At 45.5% G+C, this 23,473-nt stretch overlaps 1 protein-coding gene across 3 annotated transcripts in view; it reads left to right on the top strand.

The window, feature by feature from the left end:
- LOC149345128 (calpain-5-like) overlaps window positions 1–23,473 on the top strand; it is a 96,705-nt gene that overhangs the window by 38,789 nt on the left and 34,443 nt on the right. For all 3 annotated transcript variants that reach the window (XM_089546451.1, XM_089546449.1, XM_089546448.1), the window contains 2 exons: window positions 3,740–3,817; window positions 12,844–13,024. In XM_089546451.1, coding sequence (XP_089402577.1) covers window positions 3,740–3,817; window positions 12,844–13,024 — 259 coding nt within the window. The remainder of the gene's footprint in view (window positions 1–3,739; window positions 3,818–12,843; window positions 13,025–23,473) is intronic.

Here is a 23,473-nt window from a genome sequence, read left to right as displayed (position 1 = left end):
GCCTCTCTCAGGTCTCTCCAGTTAACCCTGTTCTTTGCCAGTTGCAGCCACTGTATTCCTGTAAACTTCTTAATCTCATCCGCCCACCTAACTTTCTGCCGCCCCCTGCTACGCTTGCCTTCCCTTGGGATCCCCTCCATTACCCTTAAGGACCAGCGGTTATCTTGCCTTCGCATTACATGCCCTGCCCAAGCCCACTTCTTCCTCTTGATTTCAACTAGGATGTCATTAACCCACATTTGTTCTCTCACCCATTGCAGTAGACTCTTGTTTAGGTGAACTTGTTTGGGATTGATTCACAGATAAGAGAATGTCAGAACTAATGATTGGTTCTTGCATGCACTCAATGTAAAGAGAAAAAATCTTAAGGCGCATAACCACTTCAGAGTTGCGATTGGCATGCAACTGGCTGCAACTCTCAGCTAAGGAGTAGGCTGACAAACTGATGTTCACATTAACAAGTGCAACCTGCAGGTCGCTTTCCCAAATGGCCTCGGTTGGAGCGAGGGCTATTGGTTTTGTTTGTTGCCTGTGACAAGCAGCCAGATGCAGAATAAGCTTCCATTCACTTCTGAGGCACCAGCAATTGGCTTACCGGTTTGTGACTGTGTTGCAAGACTGGAAAATCGAGCACATGTGAGCATTGTGCAACTGTTACTTTTCAACCAAAACAGTCGCACAGCCTTCGTGACCTGCAAATATGAAATGTGCTGATGTGAAAGGCACACTCATTCGGGACATTTTACCTTTTAGCATGCTCGAAAGGAGAGGTCAGGGGAGGTTGTGTCACTTCATTACTTTTGAGGGGGAAGAGGGTCTCAGGAAAAAAGTTTTATTAATGAAGTCACAATATAGGATCCTTCCAGAACATGTATTTTTGCATGCAGATTCCAAATATGTCATTTGATTTTATGTACAAGTCCTTGTGCACTTGTGCAATATGCTTAGTGACTTTTTGCCGAGAGCTTTCAATAAATTTTGCTGCAGGGAACTTGCTGGATTGCATGCCATTGGTTTCTCTTGAAATCAAGCTATTCAGTAAGGGTAAAATTATCATCCTGCCTGTCGTCATAGAAGTTGAGTTATATGATTTTGAAGTTGTTGCTGAAGAAACAGGATTAGTACAAATGTTTCTTAACGTTTGTGAAGTAGCAACATCTGTGATAGGCAGGGTAATAATTTTTTCCTTATTGCATAGCTTGGTGTCAAGAGAAGCCAATGGCATGCATTCTAGCAAGTTCCCTGCAGCAGAATTTCATTAAAGCTCTCGGCAAGAAGCTCCATAGCATACCGCCTAAGTGCACAAGGGCTTGTTTAGCACCACACCTCCCGCACAGGTGAGCATGAGCTCCTTACACTTAGCCACGTTTCACCAGTTTTGAACGTAGTGCTTCGTCAATTGTCATTGGTGCTTTGGGGCTGGTAAGCGTTTGGCACTCGTTCATGGCTACATTCAAGATGGCTGTCATGCTTTACGGCGAAGGAACAAACAACTACACGCCGGGCCGCAAGTTCGCCGTTTTTGGACGGCTGATGCAGATGTGGCGGCTGCAGCGTGGAAGAATTTTGAGCTGTTCCATGCGATGTCGTGGTGCAGTTGTTTGTGAAGTGCAGGATTTTTCTCGATGATGATGCTAGGACGACATGGTGTGAAACCACAGCGGTAATGACGACAGAGGCACTAATGAGGGCAAGCCGCTGTGATGGCTCAGTGGTTATGGCACTCGGCTGCTAACCCAAAAGCACGGGGTCAATCCCGTCCACGGCGGTCAAATTTCGGCAGAGGCGAAATTCTAGAGGCCCTTGTACTGTGCAATGTCAGTGCACATTAAAGAACCCCAGGCAGTTGAAATTTCGGGAGCCCTTCACTACGGTGTCCTTCATAGCTCAAATACATTTTCAGTTTGGAATGTGGCCACAGACACACTTTTCTTTTTTTTTTCTTGACATTCGATATGGGGGGCTTTCATTTGAGTCAACTTACAATCATTTAACTACAGTGTTAGGTGGGTAGTGCAAAGAAAAACTAAAAATAAAATTGCGCTGCCCACATTGTGCACTAAGCATCACACAAGTCAACCGAGCGGCATTGGAAGTGAATGGTGTTTTGTGTTTTATCTCAGCAGCACTTTCTCTTGAAATAATGTTTCGTGTTGAAATGATTGGCCAGTCATGGCTGGCAAGGAATTCAGTTCACCAAGTGTAGTTACCAGAATTTTTTGCTGGCGTCTTTCGCTCCTCAGTCTTGCTAACCAACTGGACTTAGTTTTCTCCCTTAGTGTCCTCTTAGAGAAAACCAATTGGCTACGTAGTTCTAGCTCCGAAAGCTCAGAATTGCTTTTTGCAAGCACGATTTGTGGGTACATTCAGGAGTTCTGAGGTAGCCAGAACCCTTAGGACACCATTGCATAGCATTTCCCTCGGTCATGCTGTAGCGGAGGGATGTTAAAAACATTTTCGTCTGTTCAGGATTTTGCAAAGATGCCATAGGTGCGTGGCACTTGCGGGATTACCTCACACTTTGCTCACTGGCCCTGGCCCACTTTCTTGGCCGTTGCGTCTTCACTTTTACATCACAGCTTTTGTGCATAGTCAGCGGTTAGTTGCTTTAATGCGATGGCATTTACGTTGTCACCTTGCACAAACCGCCATGTTTCTCCGTAACGAAGTCCCCTTCGTTCGAGAAAGTCGTAAGGCCATCAGCACAACAGAATTTGTAAATCTGAGGACTGGAATGTTTTGAGTACCTTCTATTGGATTATCATTTAGAATTGTACTAACTTTAACCACTAATCGACATTAATCCCCTCTAATCCACACAGTAATTCACATTAATCCACCCACTAGTCCTAGCTAATCGAATTTAATCCATTTCAAAAGGTACGCCTAATTCTAAAATTTTTTAGTGTTCTTTGGAGCTTTGGGCCATCCAATTTTTTGTTCTTCTTCAGTACTGTTCCTGGAGACCACCGCTGGGAAGATGCTTCGATAGGGCCTCATCCTTGTGTGCTGGCTGTTCTCCATCCTAGACTATCCCCTCACCCCTTTCTTTTCACTCCTACACGCTGCCTGCTCTCCTTTATTTCCGCTGCCCCAGCTCAGGTGCTTCCCGCAGCGATGGCAGATGCCGGGGGAGCAAAAATTCTTTTTCCTTCCATATTCAATGCATAATAAAAACCACCACTACATCCTTCCTGTTGTGGCATAATGAAAGGACAGCCGTGTGATGCAAGAGATCATTGCAGAACTGCAGGGCCCCAATGACGTCCCATTAGTTGTACGCTTACTTGCTATAGCAATTTACAGAAGCCACATCATAGTTGTCAAGCATCATGAAAAATCTCAAAACATTAAAAAGTGATGTTCAGGTCAGTGCTTTGTTGTGTTTTCCCTCAAGTAGGTTGACTCTGTAAGGTAAGCGCCAGCCAGAATTCTGCATCAAGGCGTTCGAATGGAAACCTAGAACATTTTTGGCAATCAGGTTTATCTCACCTACGGTTGGGGCTTTGACAATACGGTGTGAACTGTACGTGGGGGTGATTTACTAGGAAGCGAAAGGGGCGGCACAACTGCTTAGTTGTGTTCCTGTTCATCTTGTCCTATGGCCCCGTCAGCACTTGGCACCTCACATCTTCTTACTGTGATGGGTGGTGGAGTGGGTGAAGACAGTGCGATGGGCAGTGCGATTGTTTTGAAACTAGTGCTGCTGCTGCCTGCGGGCGTGCTCCCTTCCTCCCAGGTCAGCCAAGTGGTCCCGTCTCCCAGAAGCCGAACAGTCCCGGCTGGGCATCCAGCAGCCCGATGAGCACGAGTTTTGGTGAGCAAAGTTTTGTCACAGTCAGGGGTTGAGAACAGTGGCGCGGGCAAGTGTGTCAAGCCAAGCATGCAAAATGAACTCAGAAAATCGTTAATGAACTCGTTTTTGTTTCACTCTAGTGCTGCATTGATGGCGAGCGTGTTTTCATTTGCTTGTTTTGCAACCATAAGCGCTTAGAAGTGCCTGGATTGCATCGATTTGCCTGTGCAGGGGCTTCTGCAATATGCAAATGTTGGTGAGTTGTGACACCACAGGTTCCCAAGCGTCCACAGGGACATTTCTGCAAGAGGATGATGGTGAGCAGTGTATCACCACGGACCCCAGCACCCGTGCTGAGCCGTGCATGGCTCAGCCATATCTGGGGAAAAGGGGATCCTGGTGATTGGTCCCATGCCGAGCGTTTGGACCTTTAAGGCCCCTCGGTGGAGGCAACACACCACTTTGGCCCCAGCTTCCCCTAGACGGCACCTCTGGTCTGACCTTACGGGGGGAAATCGGCAGTCGCCTTTTTCTGTCCTTCGCTCCGTCTTTCACTTTCCTGTCTTCTTTCTCACAACTTTCCTGTCTCCTCCTTCCTTCTTTGTTTTTTCCTTTTTCCTGGCGGCGAGGGTTAACCTTGTGTGACCAGCTACCCTGAGTTGTGTCACATTTGGTTATAGTTAGGGTGTACAGCTGGCGTGGACAGGACTTTCTTTCAAGTTCCTGTCCCCTCCACTCATTGGGCTCCTTGGTGGGTGGCTGGCACCACAGCCGAAAAACACATCCGTTTTGTGGCTACCCCTCTCCCACAAAATGAATCTCCCTCAAAAAAAGAGCGTGGACCAATGTAACAGCAAGATACCTGTAAAAAACAAAAGAAGTTTTCCGTAGGTACCATGTAGTACATAGTGAAGATGCAGACCAACCAGATAGAAAAATATTGCTTTCATTGTTTCTAAATCTGATTGATGTCTCGGGCCTTGGCTACAAGGTGGTGAAGCTGGCCAGTGGCAAGTGAAGTCGAGAGTGTGATGGAATCCCGTCTGGCCGGGGGGATACATTTCAAAAGACAGAGACGCCGACCAGTAAAATGAAAATTGAAATTGACGTTTCGGCACACAGAACGGGGACCTTGTTCACTGTCCCCCGTAGGTTGCCACTGGCCAGTGGCAACCTACTCCTTTAAATCCGCGACAAAATGCAATATTCCAAACTGCCCACTGTAGTGTTCTTTGGAGGCATATCAGTCACGACTCATCAATCATTAAACACAGTGAAAGGCGTAATATCCGAACGTGATTTTCTTAACCTCTCTGAAGAAGAAATGTTGGAGGGTTTAAAAGACCAGAACGTCACTGATCTTCATCGTATCAAAATCCGAAAAGACGAGAACAAAACACCCCACCGCAGCACATAATCCTGACCTTTGCCTCCAGCGAACTCCCTAATCCATAGAAGTAGAGTATCTTAGAATAACGGTATAATACCATATATCCCGAATCCCAGACAGTGCTTCAAGTGTCAAATATTCGGCCATGGCTCCCATTGCTGTTGCGGCCGCCAAACTTGTGCCAAATGTGCATCAAATGATCGTGAAACCGTGGACTGCAACTGCACCACGGTGTGCGAGTTGTGAAGGGGCCACCTCGTGTACTTGAGGTAGTGTGTGACCTGGAAGAGAGAAAGAGACAAGTAGGATAAAGGAAAACGTGACATATCAAGAAGCATGAAAACAACTCCCCTCAACTTTCCAGTTCACGGCAAGAACAAATTTCACTGACGTGGTGCGCAGGGGCGGCACACCACACCGGGCTCGGGTCAATGCCCAGGCAAAGCCTGACAGCAGACACAGCGAAGGCTGTCCTGCCACCTCTGAACAAGGGCCCGCCAGCCCCTCAGTTGGGTCGCCCGCAAGGCTTCCCCCAGTTGGGAGAGGCCCACGAACTGTACACCCATAGGTTCTCCGCAGGCCTCCAGAGGCTCTATACTCCATTTCATACATAGCAGTCAATGCTGCGGAGGTTGCTGAAGTAGTGCGTCCGCAAAACCATATTACTCCGTCACGTATCATTCCTTCTTCTCGAAACTACAGTCATTGTTTGGACGAATACAAGGAGCTATATAAAACAATCTGGTAGCATTGAAAGTCAAGATCGAAGCTGTGAGGCACTCAGTGTTCGGGCTCTCTGGCCATGATTTTCACGGAGTGTGGACTACTTTTGGGCGCGGATTGAGTTGGGGCGATTCGACCTACCAACCGCGTATCATACCTCCACGTGTACTTTTTGCTTCTCAAAATCTCGACGAGTCGCAGGATGAAAATGTAGCAAGAGGTAAAACGAAGTCCAGGAGGTGCCAGTCATGGCACTTAAGATTTGTCGCTACGAAATATGCATGTGTTCGCTTTGGCTGTGTGGCGAACTACTACTTTTTGCGCGTGGACTTAGCCTGCGCGAACAGGCGCGCTAGCTTTGGCAGCATTGCCTGCTATGTATGAAACAGCAAGGCGATGGACACAATGCAGAGCTCATCCCCGCCACAGTGGCGGCACAGCTCCCTTGAGTGAAAAAAGAAAAAAGATGACCCCAGTAACGGGTACCCCCAAGACCGGTATCTTGTTTTTGACTACACTCCCAAAAATAATCCAACATGGCATTCCTTATACAGTGGAACTGCCGAGGACTAATTAATAACTGCAGCGATATAAAAGAGCTTTTAAATACACTGTCCCCGGTGGCTTTATACTTACAGGAGACCAACTTAGGTCCTAAAAAAAATAAAAACATTTTAAGCAAGTATAATGCCTTTCATTGTGACCGAGAGCAAGCGAGTAAACTGTCTGGAGGTGTTGCCATTGTCATCCAGACTGGTGTTGCAACCCGTGAAATCAAGATTAAAACCAAATACGAAGCTGTTGCAGTCACCATCCTTCATTTTAAAACAATCACTATATGTATGATATATCTTGAGTCACACTTCATGATTTAGAAACCCTTTTAGAGCAGCTACTGACAGTTCAGGATTTTAGTGCCCACTCCAGTTTCTTGGGAAGTGCACAGACTGATGCAAGAGGTCACATTTTAGATTTTATTCTAAGTATAATAATGTCAGCCTCCTAAATACAGGCAATAACACATACTGCTCTCCGAGCATGGGAAAAGTGAGCTGCATAAATTTGTCTTTTAATTCACCCTCTTTTCTTAGCACTTTTAAATGGGATGTCATCAACAACCAATATGGCAGCAATCACCTCCCTGCACTAATCAGCTTAGCATCTGCACCGGAAGTCTTCCCAACAAAACCGCAGCGTTGGAAGTTTCATTTAGCACACTGGCAACTTTTTAGAGCAAAAGCCACCATAGGAAAAATAGTTTTAGAAAATCTGTGCATCGATGAGATGAATGAAAAGCTCACGAATTGTATCATTACTGCCGCACACTTAGCTATTCGTCACTCTTCCGGTGTGGTGTCACAAAACCACAAAATTTGGTGGACACAAGAATGCAAGGATGAAAAAAAAGAATAAAGCTTGGGGTACATTTCGCATGTACCCTACTCAGGAGAACCTCGTAAATTTTAGAAAGGCAAGAGCTAAAATTACCGAGAAAGTATCATGGCAGAATTATGTTCCATCTATCAACAGTCAAATCACATTTACAATCTGGGAGCAGGATCGAAAATTAAATAGTAGCTTCTCACCATTCACAGTTCCTCTTCTGACAACACCTGGTACACAAACAAGCTTGGGGGAACAGGCAGACATATTTGGGGAACACTTCGCTGCAGTTTCTAGTTCGTCTCACTACACAGTCTTTTTTAAAATACAAAAACATACCTGAGAAACAGACTTCCGAAAAGTGGAGGCGCTAATTGAAAGTACAGTAGTCTAATTATCCCCCATGACATCAGTACTGTACTGTCTCACGGTCTTTTTTTTTTTAAATACGAAAACATAGCTGAGAAGCAAAGACTTCGAACAAGTGGAGGTGCAAATGAAAAATACAGTGGTCTGATTATTCTCCAAGAAATCAGTACTGTACTGTCTGCTTGCAGAAAAACTGCTCCAGGACCCAACTGCACATCAGACTTCCGTAGAGACGCTTTTGAATTTCTTTAACAAAATATTCGTGGAAGGAAAAATACCTATGGAGTGGAAAAGAGCCATTATATAGTAGCATTCCTGAAATCTGGAAAGCCACCAACCTCCCCTAGTAGCAATAGGCCAGTAGCCCTTACAAACTGTCTTGCCAAATGTTTTGAAAGTGTCCTGAATATAAGGTTAAGTTTTGTCCTTGCCTCCCGCGAACTTCGTGACTTCCATCAATAGAGTTTTAAAAAGGCATACGCAACAACTGACCGTCTAGTTTGCCTTGAAAATAGTCTGAAAAGCTTTCATACACAAACACTACTGCCTTGCTCTCTTTTTTGATCTGGAGAAGGCATACGACACAACCTGGAGGTTTGGGATTCTTCACGACCTAGCAGAGCTTGGTATCCTTGGCAAGAAGTCAAACTGCCTAAAGGACTTCCTTTCGAACTGCTCATTTCATGTACGCCTGAACACAGCCCTTCCGAGGAACTTTGTCCAAGAGAACAGGGTTCCTCAGGGCTGCATTTTAAGAACGACATTCGTTGTTGTAAAGGTGAATTCTATTAGAGAAATAATCCTGAAGTCCATTATGTATTCAGTGCACATCCTCCAACACATCGACATGTGAGAGACAAATACAGTTGACAATAAACAAACTAGCAACATGGGCAGGTAGAAATGGATTCCATGTCTCCTCACAGAAAAGGCTGTTCTGTTCTCACTCAAACCAGGCCCAAAAACTGACCCCACCTTACACCTGAACAAAACAAAATTGCCTGTAAAAAATGATCGCGTTTGACAAAATCCCACTTTCTTGCCTCCCATAAACGCTGTCAAAGCGTGCAAGGATTCAAGCTTTCAAGGATTTAGAAAGCCTCTAAATCCTTAAACATGCTCAAAGTAGTGTCACGAAAACACTGGGGTCCGATTGGACATGTCTTCTACAAATTTACCACTCTGTTATGCGCTCTGCCTTAGTTAATGGATGTACAGTGTATGAGTCAACGAGACCATCATACCTTAAAAGACTGGATCCAATAAATAACTTAGGTTTGCATCTATCCACTGGTGCATACAGGACGTCAGCCATAAACAACCTTTATGTAGAGACCAACGAACCGTCACTTAGAGACAGAAGATTCTTGCTCACATGCTCATACATCCTAAAAATCCGCTGTCTGCCGGAACACCAATCTTACCCCATAGCTACAAAGTGCCCATCTAGAACGCTCTTTAGCAATAAACCGCAAGCTACCAGGCCACTACTACTGTGATTTGAAGAGGTGTGCCAAAATATCAGCGTACTAGACACATTACTTGGCATTGCTCGAAGACAAGATCCACTGCCTCTATGGTACAATTTCCCTGCAATCTGTGATTTCACTTTACACAGTCCCGTAAAAAACAAACTCCACAACAACATATAATACAAGAATTTCTTACACTCGAGGAAAAGTGCAATACTTGTACAGGTTTTTACACCGATGGTTCGAAAACAGATGCATACATTGAAATAGCAGTGGTGCAGGGGAATTGGAATCAAATAGTAAGGCTTCCACAGTGTGCATCCATCTTCTCTGCTGAATGTTACGCCATCTGTGTAGCCGTCGAAGAAATAGTAAATGAGAACCTGACGAACAGTGTTATATACACAGACTCCCTAAGTGTACTTACAGCCCTTCACTCTAGAAATGCAATCACTCTGCTGCTTGGCAACATCATACACTGCATAACAACAGCCATAGCTTAAGGACAAAACAAAAGATTCTGCTGGGTGCCAAGTCACATCGGCATAAAAGGCAACGAATTAGCAGACTTGGGCGCTGCTCAAGCCTGTGGCAAGCAAATAAACAAAGTAAACATGCCCTTTAAGGATTGCATGCACTTAGTACACCATAAATTTAAAAAAAAATGGCAGTTAGCTTGGAACGAGGTAAATAACAAACTACAATTGATAAAGCCAGTTTTAGGTGAATTGAAGTCTTGCACACACACCAGGAATGTTTCAAGGAAGTTATTCTCTGCCGGCTTCATATAGGACACACATACCTAACTCACAACTTTATTTTAACAAAACAAGAGAAACATCTTTGTGAAAAATATGGAGATGAATTAACAGTAAACCTCATTTTATTGTTTTGTACGAAAGTCAAAAAACTAAAAAAAATATTTTACTCAGTTTTATAATGAACAGATTCCTTTACACCCTATGTGACTCTGGGGTGAATATGCCATTGTTGACATGTCTTAAGTGTTGAGCTTCTTAAGAGAAGTAGTTTTTCTTGACAAACACTAAATCTTTACCCACTGCTTCGCTTCATTTTCTTATACACTTCAGCCACCTTCTCATTCCTGAGAAGAAGGCTGAGGTTTTTATTTGGTTGGCTGGGAGGCTCAACATATCCTTGCCCAGCCAAGGATGGCTGCTGAGGCTACCCGACCTTCTTTAATATTTTTTTACTATTAGCCATTTATAAAATTTCTTTCCTCTGTCATCACTAGGTAATACAAACCAATGTTATAGGCTCTCTACACCGCTGATGATTTTATTATTTGTATCAAATTCTGCAGAAAACAATTTTCCTATACCTTGAGTTGGCACATGACAGCCTCAGTTGCCTATTTGCTGTAAAACCCAACTCAACAAAATGCATTTTTATTTATTTATTACAGATACCTGCAGCGCCCGAGGGCATTATTGCAGGGGGGAAACACAGTAACTTCTGCTCATTTGGCCGAAAGATGCACGTAATAACAGAAATACAATCGCACAACTAATAGATGAGGAAAAACATGCACTGAAGGAAGACAACCACGCTCCAGAAATAAAATAGCACTAATGAAATGAAAAAAGACACGCGCAAGACAACTGCGCGCCACGTCACACATCAGATAAAAATGCGCGGAATTGACCTTCCGTGCAGCACTCAGTGACGCCGGCTGGTAGCCTGTTCCACTCATTGATCGTCCGTGGAAAGAACGAGGTTTTGTAAACATCTGTGCGACACTTAATCTCTCGGATCTTCCACTGATGATCAACTCGTCTAGAAAAAAAGTGAGGTTGAAGCAGATACCGGTCTTTGTCAATGCTCAGCTTTCCAAAATAGATGCGATGCATGATTTGTAATCTCAAATGTTTCCTACGGTTAGCTAAAGATCCCCAGCCAAGGTGGTTTTTAAGAGACGTGACACTAGTTGAGAAGCTGTAATTATTGGACACAAATCTCGCAGCATTATTTTGGACGCGCTCGAGCATATCACATAAGCAAACTGGGGGTCCCATACAGGGCAGGCATATTCAAGAATTGGTCGGATGTAAGTGAAATACAGGAGTTGTTTGACATTAGACGGTGCTTTATTGAAATTTCTTTTAAAGAAATTAAGCATTCTGCAGGCTTTGGATGTAGTGTACTCAACTTGCCTCGTCCATGTTAGGTTAGATGAAAAATAAACGCCGAGGTACTTATATTCAAGTACTTTTTGCAAGGGAACATTATGTAGTGAGTAATTTGTTTGTAATGGGGAACGCTTTCGAGTGGAAGAGACAAATTGGCATTTTGTGGCATTAAAAGACATTTGCCATTTTGAGCACCAGGACTGGATGGAATCCAAGTTTCGCTGTAGTTTCAACGCATCAGAAGAACTTTCCACAACATTGTAAATGACACAATCGTCAGCATAGAGCCGAACTTTGCAGGTAAGATCCAAAACAATATCATTGATATAAATCAGAAAAAGAAGGGGTCCAAGAACAGACCCCTGCGGTACACCTGAGGAAACGTTTACATAACCTGAGTGCGAACCATTAATGAAAACACGCTGCATGCGGCCCTGAAGATAAGAATGAAGCCAATCGATGACACTGGGGTGCAGACCAAGACAACTTAACTTATGTAGCAATAGTAAATGAGGTACAGAGTCAAAGGATTTCTTAAAATCTAGAAATACGCAATCTATTCGAGAGCCACGGTCAAAGGAAGAAACCAGATCATTACTAAACTCAAGCAGCTGAGTAGTACAGGAAAAACCTGACCTAAAGCCATGCTGAACTTCTGTAAAATACCCATGAGAGTCAAGGTGTTTTATGACTGCGCTATATATTATGTGCTCCAAAGTTTTACAGCTCACACTCGTTACAGAAATCGGTCGGTAATTAACAACAGAGCTTTTTGAACCACTCTTATGCACTGGTACCACATTAGCATTTTTCCAGTCATTTGGCAGAGACGCCGACTTAAGTGATGATCGGAACAAGATGACTAAGTAGTAAGATATTTCATTCGCGCAAGACTTTAAAACAAAGTTAGGAACACCATCAGGACCACCGGCAGAAGAAGAATTGACATCACTAAGCAATTTTGACACACCTTGGTGAGTAAAAACCAATTCAGACATGGTTTCAGTGACAGATTCACGAGTTAACGGAAGTTCTCTGATGTAGTACATTGGCGCAAAAGAAGACTGAAAAAAAGCATTAAAGCAGCATGCCTTATCACCATCATTAGTAATAACTTCACCATCCTGGTCTAAATTCGGTATTCCAACTTGTTCACGTCCGTTGTGTTTTGTTTACATTTGTTTACATTTGTTTACACAGGAACTTCATGTCACAGGAATGAGTCGCAAAAAGTTTTAATCGAACCTTGAAAGCACCTTTGGGTCACAATGTCAACTATGAGGACCCAACAACAATTGCATAAGTGATCACTGGAGAAGATCAAAATTTGTTTTCTGGAATCTTAGCCTGACCCTTGCAAAAATTTGGAAACTTCAAAATCTTTCTGTTGCTGGATATAAATTAGCGCATCAAGGAAATATGCAGCTGACTTTTGAGGTCACCAAGAAGGGTCATCGCATATGTTTAGGTCCCCATCTCTGTTTGGTGTAGTGTGCTAGAAGTCAGCTTTTACTCCCCTTTTTGCTCCTTCCGTGTTTAGAGTCCCCTTTCTGCTTGCAGGATCTCCCTGGAGGACTTTGTGCTGGCCTTCACAGACATGTGCGTGTGCCACCTGCCCGGACGTGGCGGCTGGCGCGAGGAGAGCTTCCTGGGCGAGTGGACCGTTGGGGAGCGGGGCAGCGCCCTGGACCGAGCTGGGGGCTGCATCAACCACCGCTCCAGCTTCCTCCGAAACCCACAGGTTGGCCGCCACCGTCCTCTCGTATTGAAAACCATCTGGTCGTGTAAGGTCGGCCTGTTGCTGGAGCACGGGGGGAGGGCTGCTTACTAAAAGTGGATGTCCGGGCTTGGTAGCTGGTGGTTAACAAAACAGCGTGGGAAAGAAGCGGATGAGGAAGCAGTACAGGATGACACTGGTGCAACTTCATCGTCACTGTCTTTTCCGCTCTGTTTCATTGACTAGGAAAAGGGTAAATAAAAGGCAGATGAGGGGGAGGAAAGGCGAACTAGAAGATGGTGCGGTTCACATACGCCCACCGAATCATATCTTTCCATATCATATCTTTCCACGTCATGTCGCTCCACGTCATGTCGCTCCACGTCATGTCGCTCCACGTCATGTCGCTCCACGTCATGTCGCTCCACGTCATGTCGCTCCACGTCATGTCGCTCCACGTCATGTCGCTCCACGTCATGTCGCTCCACGTCATGTCGCTCCACGTCATGCCGCTCCACGTCATGCCGCTCCACGTCATGTCGCTCCACGTCATGTCGCTCCACGTCATGTCGCTCCACGTCATGTCGCTCCACGTCATGTCGCTCCACGTCATGTCGCTCCACGTCATGCCGCACCACGTCATGTCATTGCATATCATCCTGCGTATTGTTACGCCGCGTAGTGGCTGACTCAGGACTTGGAGGAAAAAGAGGGAGGCGCGCGCAGACTGATCTGGGCTCTGAGCCGTTTCCGGCCAGCTGTGTTTCGTCCAGCCTTCACCTGTATACAACCCATTTCATCCGCTAGAATATCACAGAAACTGGTTATGGGGTTTTGAAGTTCCTACTTCAGAAATGGCCAAAAATATTCCTCAGCCACTGTATTGGTCCGTACGCTGTACCCGAACAAAGGTCCCCTGTAAACTGTTGCGTCGCCCCTGCCCATCTTGTCAATGACCGTCACTGTCACGGTGTAGAGATTGTTCATGTTTTCCACTTAAAGCCCTTCGTCTGTCTCCCTACCTGCGCCCAGTCCGGTTGCTTTCGTCCGTGGGGGAAGAAAGTGCAAGCATCTTCATCGGTAAATATTCATCATGGTCTCTCATCTTTGCCTTTGGAGAGGTGGCCGCCATGCTTGCCAGTCGCAGTAAAGCTCGCTGCGTCCTCAGTCTCACAATACAGTGGTTACGAAATTCCAAAAAACTATTGTTTGGGCTGCTCCAAACCTGCCAAGCTTTTCCTGCTCATAGAGAGACGTGCGTGTGAAATAAAAAAAAAACAGCGATTTATGCCTAGAAATTGCATTTTTGGTTTTTGCTTGTTTTATTGGATGCAAACCTTCCTATTTCATCTCCAAGAATGCCAGCATCGAATATAGATGCAAAATGATTAAAATTGTGATGTAAACATGCCAGTGATCAGAGAAAGAGCAGAATTGAGCTGCTTTTACCACGGTTACAAATTTTAATAGCGGCGTTTCCCGCCATTGTGGTTCCACTGTTAGGTTCAAAAAGCCTTCTTTAGACGGGTACTCTGGCAGTTTCGTAGCTCGTCCCCCAAGACGCTGCATTGCCACTGCCTCTCTTAATAACTTGGAATGCATTTTTCTTCCTGTGCCGTTTTCATGCAACCTGATTGCTTGTGCAAGACATGCTTGCACTTAAACTTGTCGCATCGCAATGAAATTTGAAATGTATTTGGAATGTAATGCCACGTATCATTGTAGTGTCTATTCGTTCGCGCTCAAGGCCGCAGGAACGGGGCGTTATCATTTACGGGGGTGTCCGGTACGTGGAAGGCTACCCAGCACCTCCACCAGATGTCACATAGTGACGGCAATCCAGCGGTCGGGAAGACAGCAACAGAACTTGCAAACGAAGCTCTTTATTTGGGCTGACTTGCGCCCACAAAAGAACTGCATCACTCGGCGGTGGCGTAAGCAACAAACATGCTCGTCAGTCGTCGAACTACGAATGCCCGCCACTAGCTGCATCGCTCAATTTAAAGCCGGCAAGGAAACTTCGAGATAACAGGTCAAAATAAACAACAGTAATCTGGAAAAACGTCATGAACAAAAATGATAACGCCCCGTTCCTGCGGTCTTGAGCGCGGACAAACTGACACTACAGTGATACGTGGCAGTATGTGCTTTTCTATATGCAAAATTCAGCTATAGTGTTTTTATTGCAAGTTATAGTTCCGAATGGAATTCAGATTTTTTACTATTGTTGTCTCATCAAAAAGGGACATTTTGGAGATTAATGTTTTTTTTAGTTTCTGAAATATTTAAATGGCAAGCCTTTTTTCTCACTGTATACAGGGTCTGTCCCAAAACTTCATGGAATTTTTTTTATAAATCATTTACTCAATAACAGTTTACAATCTTTTCACTTTTGAAAGTACCGTATTTACTCGCATAATGATCGCATTTTTTTTCCCAAAAAACTGACGCAAATTTAGGGGTGCGATCATAACGCGCGGTAAATTTTTAACAAAAAATTTTGAGCCCCGAAAACGCAAACAAGTTGCAGGTCAGACTATCCTTGTCACTCGGGCGCGCTACCCGCAGTTACGTCGCTAGACGCGGTCATCGCGAACCGATCTCGGCTTACGTCGTTAACCGAGAAGATAAGAGTGCGAAAAGCGTGCGAGCTGGCCCACTTCAAGGACGTACTTTCTTCGCACTAAATCACGTTCTAACAGCAACGCATCAAAATAGGCAGTGTGTATAGTGGTGCGCGACGGCGCTTTTATGCACCTTCGATCTCGTCCGATGGCGCAGCAACCGCTAGCATACAACAGCAACGTCCCGCGGCGCTCAAGCTATGCATTTTACCGCCGTTACGCCGAAGAATGTTCGGTCCCTGCCGCATCGTTAAAGTTGGCGACAAATTTGTAACGCTCGCAGCACCAGATTCCGCGAGCTTACCGCAATGGTGCCGCCCGCGAGCGCGGCAAGACGACGGCGCTCTGTACTCCTAGTCGTCGCTAGGCCTAGTTTGTTTCGTATCGAAGCCACAGTGGACGGCGCTTTTGAACTGACCAACGCTATAATGAATGCTCTACTTATGGCGCTGCCTTACTGACAACCTAATTGTTTCGTATTAAAAGAAATATAGTATGCGATCGATTTCAGCGACGCCTTAGCAGCAGAGCTGGCGTGCAAGCAGATCGGGTCACTCGCGCTGTAGCGGCGGTAGCTGCTACGCGGCTGCGGACGTAAAACTAGCTTTTATTGGAGTTATTACTCCTACCAGCAACTCTGTACAGGCCAGCGATCCTCAAGGAGGATTCATTTTTGACATTCCCGTATCCCAGCGCTTATTATTTACGAGAACAATAAAGTTTAGCCGGGTCACCGCGTCACTTCGTTGCACCTCAACCCAAAACGGTTGCATGCCTTGCGACAACTGTGAACCATTATTCGAGATTACCGCAGATAGATTTGGTATCCGCGATTACGCATAACCGCATTTAGACTGCCCGTGTGACTGCAGGTCAGCCAACAGGGGGCTGCGGCTGTTGCGCATGCTTCACCCTATCATTGAAGGCGCCCTGGAAGCCGTCAATGGGAACCTCCTTCAATGAGGTCTTCGCAGCTGCTTTTACCGCCTCCAGCGTCCCATGCAGAGTTCCTTTCAGGGTTCTTTTGAACCTTGGGAACAAAATAAAGTCCCGTTTTGGCCAGCAACTTGGAGACAGTTTGCGCGGTGTGGCTTGACGCGTTGTCATGGTGCTAAATCCAATTGTCGAAAATTTTTTTTCAGGCTCGTCGAGCCCTGTTGTGCAGCCGTTTGAGCACTTCAGAGTAAAACTCCTTGTTGACTGTTTGTCCCTGTGGCACGAATTCACTCTGAACCAAACAAAAAATACAGTGAGCATTGCCTTGATTCGTGATTTGCTCATCCTTGCTTTTTTCAGGCGAGGAGACTCCGTGGTGTGCCACTCACTGCTCTGATGCTTTGATTCGGGGTCGTGCTCAAAAATCCAAGTCTCGTCCCCTGTGATCACTCTGTCCCAAAATTCTGGGTCCGTTTCGTAGCGTTCATGCAATCATGCAATTCCTGGCGCTTCAACCAACGCTCTTCCTTCATCTCGCTTGTAAGGACTTTTGGCACCATTTTCACACAGACTTTCCTCATTTGAAGATTCTTCGTTAAAATGTGATGAACAATTGTTTTGGGTATTCCATACTCCTCTACAATCATCCGAACACTTAATCACCAGCCCTTGTCCAAAACTTGATGCTCTTTTTGCATAGTCATCCATTTGTGATGTCAATGGGCATCCGATTGTCAGTCAGCATTGAAGACTCCCAACCTTCCCGGAACCTCTTGTGCCACATGAAAGTTTGGCTTTGCTTCATTGCGTCGTCACCGTAGGCTCTCTGAAGCATTCCAAGCGTCTCCACCCCGTTTTTACCCAATTTCTCACAAAACTTGATTGCATGATGCTGCTCCAAAAACTGATCCATTTTTTTCTCAGTGAGGGTACAGTAGATATCTCTGCGCGGAGTTTGACCTGCCCCAACAACTGCCCGCAAACAACTGAGACTGGTCTCGTTTCGAAGCTTAGATCCCCCACTAACCTCTCCGCCCGAAGCGCCGCCCCGCCTGGCGGTGTAGCTGACTAGCAAAAATCATTCCAGGAAGTTTCGGGACAGACCTGTAAAAGAAATCATAGTGAGCAAAATAGGATATTTTTCATCACTGTCGTATGTCTGTACTGGTGGCAAATAAGTGCCCCAAAACATTCCTGTATTTCAAATGTATCATTTGCAAAATATAACCAATCAAGATAGGCAAAAATGAAAGCCAAATTTTTAGAAAACTGGCAAAGATCTCTTCTGGGTGCAAAGTTTGTCTTCTGGGTGCATCAAAGAAATTTTAATCACAGCAAAAACACTCAATGTTCTTTGGTTTTTGTGATGCCAAGTGTTTTAGCAAAGCCTGCAAATAATTTGTTAAATTGGCTTCTTGAGCTGCGAAGATAGCGTTTCAGGCAAATAGTGTTGGCAGACAGCAGAATACAAGTGAATCATGTTAACTGCTCGGGTGGCTGACTAATTTCTAGTAGCGAGCTGTTTAACTAGCCTTACAGTTAGGCACATAGTTCCAATTAATGATTTCCTAGTGGCTGTTAAAATAGCCATGTCAAATTTTGGCCGTATTGTGCACCTTTTGGAAACTGCATGTCTGCATGCGCAGACAGAAACTGCATGCGCAACGTACCCCCATCAGCAAGGCCCCTAGTTTTCCAGGACTCCGTGAACACTCGCAGATTTTAGCATTTTGCTAGGATTACCGTAAAAACCCGTGCATAATACGGACCCACATATAATACGAGGTGTAATTTGGGGATAGGAAAAAGTGATAAAGTTTTCTTCCGAATATAACACTAGTAAGGAAAAGCAGTCACTCAAAGGCGTTCCGGAAGTCGCCGAAGCCGAATGCCCTCCATCTATTTGTGTACATCCGTGCGAACAGCAGGTACAAAGGCACTGTGCTCGAGCCTACTTGCATTTTGCACCACGAGTACGCGCAAACCACAGCTGCAGCATACGCGCTGGCATGGACGTTTCGGAAGTGTCAGTAGTTGGCGCTTTTAGTGATTGTCGTCGTGTGTGCCATCTTCCGAAAGGCCCCGGTCAGAGATATCTTTCCATAGAAACACATCTTCAGTACGGTTGATTGCGTTTGATATCCCGCATTTCTTGAGATAACAACGGACGAGCTCCTTAGGAATGCTGGCCCAAGAATCCGCAATAAACTGCACAGCGTAGCTGGAGAGGCCTGTGTCCGGTGGCAGTACAGTCGAACCCGGATATATCGAACCCGCATATTTCGAATTATTGGCTATATCGAACACACAGATTACCCCCTTGAAAATACTGTGTAAAAGTATAGGACAGTTGCGTTGTATATCGAATTCCATTTTCGCCGGACATTGGATATATCGAACTCCGCGCCGCGCCCCTGGAAGGTGCACTTTCCCCAAAGACATTCCTGTCCGGTCCTCAGCTGCCTCAGCGGCGAACATTTCCGCTGTCAGTCAGCAGGCCCAGGACCCTTTTTTTTCTTTCTTTTTTGTTCCCCCGTTTTTGCGCCCCACCGGCGCGAGCTCAGCGAAGGGAGTGCGCGGCATCGAGACGCGCGTCAACATTTCCAAGCCACGCTTCCTGGGAAAAGGGAGAGAGAAAACGGTCGCTCGTGGGTCTGGGGAGAAGAGAGAGCTCAGGAAAAAAAAAAAAGCGAAGCCCAGAACGCCGATCTTTCTCCCTGCTCTTTCTTTTCCCTCTGTCGTTCCTTCGCAGCCGGGTTGACTGCCACTCGCATAGGCTTCGCTCGGACCGCTCCATCTGCGCCTCGTGTGTTTTTTTTTGTGTGTGCCTGTGTTTTAACGCTCGACGTGAAGCAACAGTAGCCAACTGTTTTGGCAAGGCAGGCCTTGAAGTGGCCGGAGATGAATGTCCGGAAGATTTAGATCACGATGAGTGCTTGGACGACGCGTTTCGCGACTTGTCCAATTTTCCCGGCGCTGTTCCGTCTGAAGTGACTGACAGTGAAGTTCAAGCGTAGCCGATCTCGCTGATGAGGACATTGTGGCCGGAATAGCTGGCGTTCAAGACGCCGATTCTAGCGACGACGAGGGCAACTGTGTTGTCGAAGAAACGCGTCCGTGCACAGCCACTGAACTGGCGTCAGCGTTCAGCCTGATTCGGCGCTGTTGCGGCGAATGCGGCGAAATGGAAGGCACTCGGCTCTTGCACCTGGACAGCCTCGAGAAGATTGAGACCAGTGTTTTGAACTTCGTTTCCCAGAGGAAAAAGCAGCCCAAAATGAGTGATTTTTTTTCCGTGAAATAAAGCGCTTTCACATTGCGTGCCCATACTATGTGATTCGCGGCTGTTCCAAACGGTAAGCCACAATTTGTTATGATCGGGAGTGCAGTTTTAGCCTGTATCTGTATATCGAATTTTTGCTATATCGAACTATTTTCCGATCCCCTTCGAATTCGATATATCCGGGTTCGACTGTAATTGCAGGTTCTCCTTACCTCATCCATACCATGTAGCAGCGCTTGACGCTATGAAAGTGCTTTCGGCAACTACGCTTACTCTCCTTTTAAATCAGCCGAGTGCTGCTTTCGCGGTCCCCATACAATGCGAGATGCATTCGTTCTGAGCATCGTGAGGTCAGGTCAGCGTAGTGAAATGGCTCTGAAATCGAAACCATCGAAACTTTCCTTCCTCCATGCTACACAGCTTCGCCGCCACTAGATAGCGCCTCCTCTCGCCGAACGCGTGATGGTGATCACGTTCGATAATAATGAAACCAGAACTGCAGATTTTGGCCAGAAATTGTTCAGATCCACATATAACTCGAGGTGGAAATTTAAAAGATCTCATATTACATGCGGGTGTTTCCGGTATCAGCCACGTTCTCTTTTTTTTTTACGATACTATTTGTGGACATGAGTAGGAATGATGGGAATGTGATTAGTTTAATAGCCTGAATTGTCTTGAAAGGTGGAACCTGGTAACGAACAAAGTTCTGCCGATGCCTTGGTACATCCGCATCCACTCAAGGAAGCCAGCACGTCAGTCGCTGCGGCTCCATCAGCAACGTTCTCGCACATCTGGGCGGGAAGAGACATGATACTGATCACTGTGCTCGAGCCTACTTGCATTTTTTTTTTTTAATCATCTGTTTTAAAAAGCACTTTGTGTTACACCTAAACCTAAGCCACAAACGTTTTTTTTGTCTTTTTCCCCTATTCTTTGAGAAAATAGCGAGCTCACCCACCAGGTTCATGAGGTGCGAGGATAAGCCAACTACTCGATGACCCTAGCCTTCAAAACAAAGCGCGTGGTGTGCAGTAGCAAGAAAGAATTGCTGCAAGCATAAAAAAAAAAACAAAGCAGCTCGGGCTTTTGCAAAAGAAGAGTATGTAGCACAGACCATGAAGCAGCAAGGCAAGAAGTGGTGGCAGGGCGGGCGCTACTCCGCAAAGCTTTGCATGGAATATTGTAGATTGTTTGTTCTCAATGGGTGGAAAATTAGTAGCCTTACAACCATGGCACACGTGTCACATGACCTTCTCTGTCCCACCTGATGAGCAGTACTCGCCGCTGATTGCTATTCCAGTGTAGGCTGTAGAGAACAAGGCCATGTAACGTTTGCACCATGGAGTGACGTGCACTGGTGGACATTTAGCATGTTCATCAGACACACGCGGTTTTCGAAAGGCTTGCGAGATGGCAAAAACTTGATATGTCTTCATTATACCTCTCTGCAATCATCCAAACACTTAATCGCCAGTCATTGTCCAAAACTTGATGCACTTTTTGCACCGAGTCATCCGTTTGTGAGGTTGGCGGGCGTCCCGAGCGGTCGTCGTCGTTGACAGACTCCCGGCCTTCCCTGAATCTCCTGTGCCACATGAAAGTTTGGCTTTGCTTCATCGTGTCGTCACCGTAGGCTCTCTGAAGCATTCCAAGCGTCTCCGCCCCGTTTTTACCCAGGTTCACTCAAAACTTGATTGCATAGCGCTGCTCCAAAAACTGGTCCATTTTCTTCTTGGCGAGAGGGCAGTAGGTACCTCTGCGCGGAGTTTGACCGGCCTCAACAGCTGCCCGCAGACAACTGAGACCGGTCTCGTTTCGGAGCTTAGATCTCCTCACTAACTTCTCCGCCCGATGCCGACCCGTCAGGCGGTGTAGCCGACTACAAAAAATCATTCCGGGAAGTTTCGGAACAGACCTGTAAAAGAAACCATAGTGTGCAAAGTAGGATATTTTTCAGCACTGCCATATGTCTGTACTGGTCAAATGTTTAGGGGAATCCCCCGAGGTGGAGTAGATTTCTAATAACGGAGTAATTACTCATTGACGTCCACCCAAGCACAGCCATACGGCTACAAATGAAAGCTATACAGCTTTCTCAGAAACTTCGCAGTTAAAGAAAAATTCGTCCTGGTCCGGGGTTCGATCCCGGGACCACCGCTTCACCAAAGCACTCGCTCTACCAATTGAGCTAACCGGGACCGGAGCTAGCTTTCCTTTGTAGTTGTATGGCTATTCTCAAGTGGATGTTAATGAGTAATTACTCCCTTATTATGTCTGTACTGGTGGCAAATAAGTGCCCAAAAACATCCCTATATTTCAGATGTATCGTTTGCAAAATAGAACCAAGAAAGATAGGCAAAAATTAAAGAAATTTTTAGAAAACTGGCAAAGATCTCTTCACTTCAAAGTTTTCAACCACCTGGTACGAATTCTTAAAAAAAGAAAATGTTTTCCTCTGGATCACGTCCGCTTAACTTGCTCCAAAGGGTCTCCCTGGCCTTGTTGTTGCTGCAAGGCATGTATTCTCAATTCCACCCGTTTTGGGCCTCTTTTGAAGCTCCCCAATAGCAACTGTTGTTGCTTGATGTTTGGTTCAAACTAAATGTTTCTTCCTCCATGGATTTCGCACTGTTCTGTGTGAACCAATTCGAGCTAAGACATCATCACTGCATTTGCTAGCAATAGTAATGGCCTGACTCCTGAATGTGGCCTTGGGCACCAGTTGCACTGTGTTTTCCACTTCACTGTTTCTCCTCTACGCTTGGCAGCAATGGAGCAGTTTTCTCTGTCTCTGCAAAATGGGCTGGCATTCCTTTTTTAATCCCTTGACTTGCATTAAATGGGATGTCCCATGAGGGGCACACATGGAAGGGGCAGTAATTTATTCGTTTTTAACTTCAACCCCCTTCATTGTGACCTTTGGGCTCAGAAAGGAAAACTTTCAAGTGTTTACCTAGTGGTAAAATATGAGCATTGGCAATGACTTGGCTGCACTAGATGCATAGGCAGAGAAGCAACTAAACATAGAAGCATAGCTGCAAGATTACACCAGTCCCATCAAACTCATCCCCTGTGTGTGTTTTTTGTGTTGGCGCAGTTCGTTGTCAATTTAAAAAGCATTGGCGTGAGCAGGTATTTTCATAATGGGCGGGGGGGGGGGGGTAAAACTTTATTGTCTTCTGGGTGCATCAGTTAGGCTCAAAAGAAATCTTAATCACAGCAAAAACACTCAATTTTCTTTGGTTTTATGATGCCGAGTGTTTTAGAAAAGCCTGCAAATGATTTTTTAAATTGGCTTCTTGAGCTGTGAAGCTAGCTTTTCAGGCAAATAGTGTCGTTAAACAACAGAAAACAAGTGAATTGTGTTAACTGCTCTGGTGAGTGATTAATTTCTAGTAGCTAACTTTATAACTAGCCTTACAGTTAGGCACGTAGTTGCAATTAATGATTTGCTAGTGGCTGTTAAAATAGCTGTGTGAAATTTTGGCCATATTGTGCACCTTTCGGAAACTGCATGTCTTTAATGCATGCGCAGCGTACCCCATCAGCACGGCCCCTAGTTTTCCAGGATTCCGTGAAAACTCGCGGATTTTAGCATTTTTTTTCAGGATTATCGTAAAAACCCAC

The sequence above is a fragment of the Amblyomma mixtum genome, chromosome 5, assembly GCF_055824585.1.
Source record: "Amblyomma mixtum isolate Tamu chromosome 5, ASM5582458v1, whole genome shotgun sequence".
NCBI classification, from domain to species: domain Eukaryota; kingdom Metazoa; phylum Arthropoda; class Arachnida; order Ixodida; family Ixodidae; genus Amblyomma; species Amblyomma mixtum.
The sequence above is the reverse complement of the archived record's forward strand: the minus strand, read 5'-3'. Positions and strand labels throughout refer to the sequence as shown.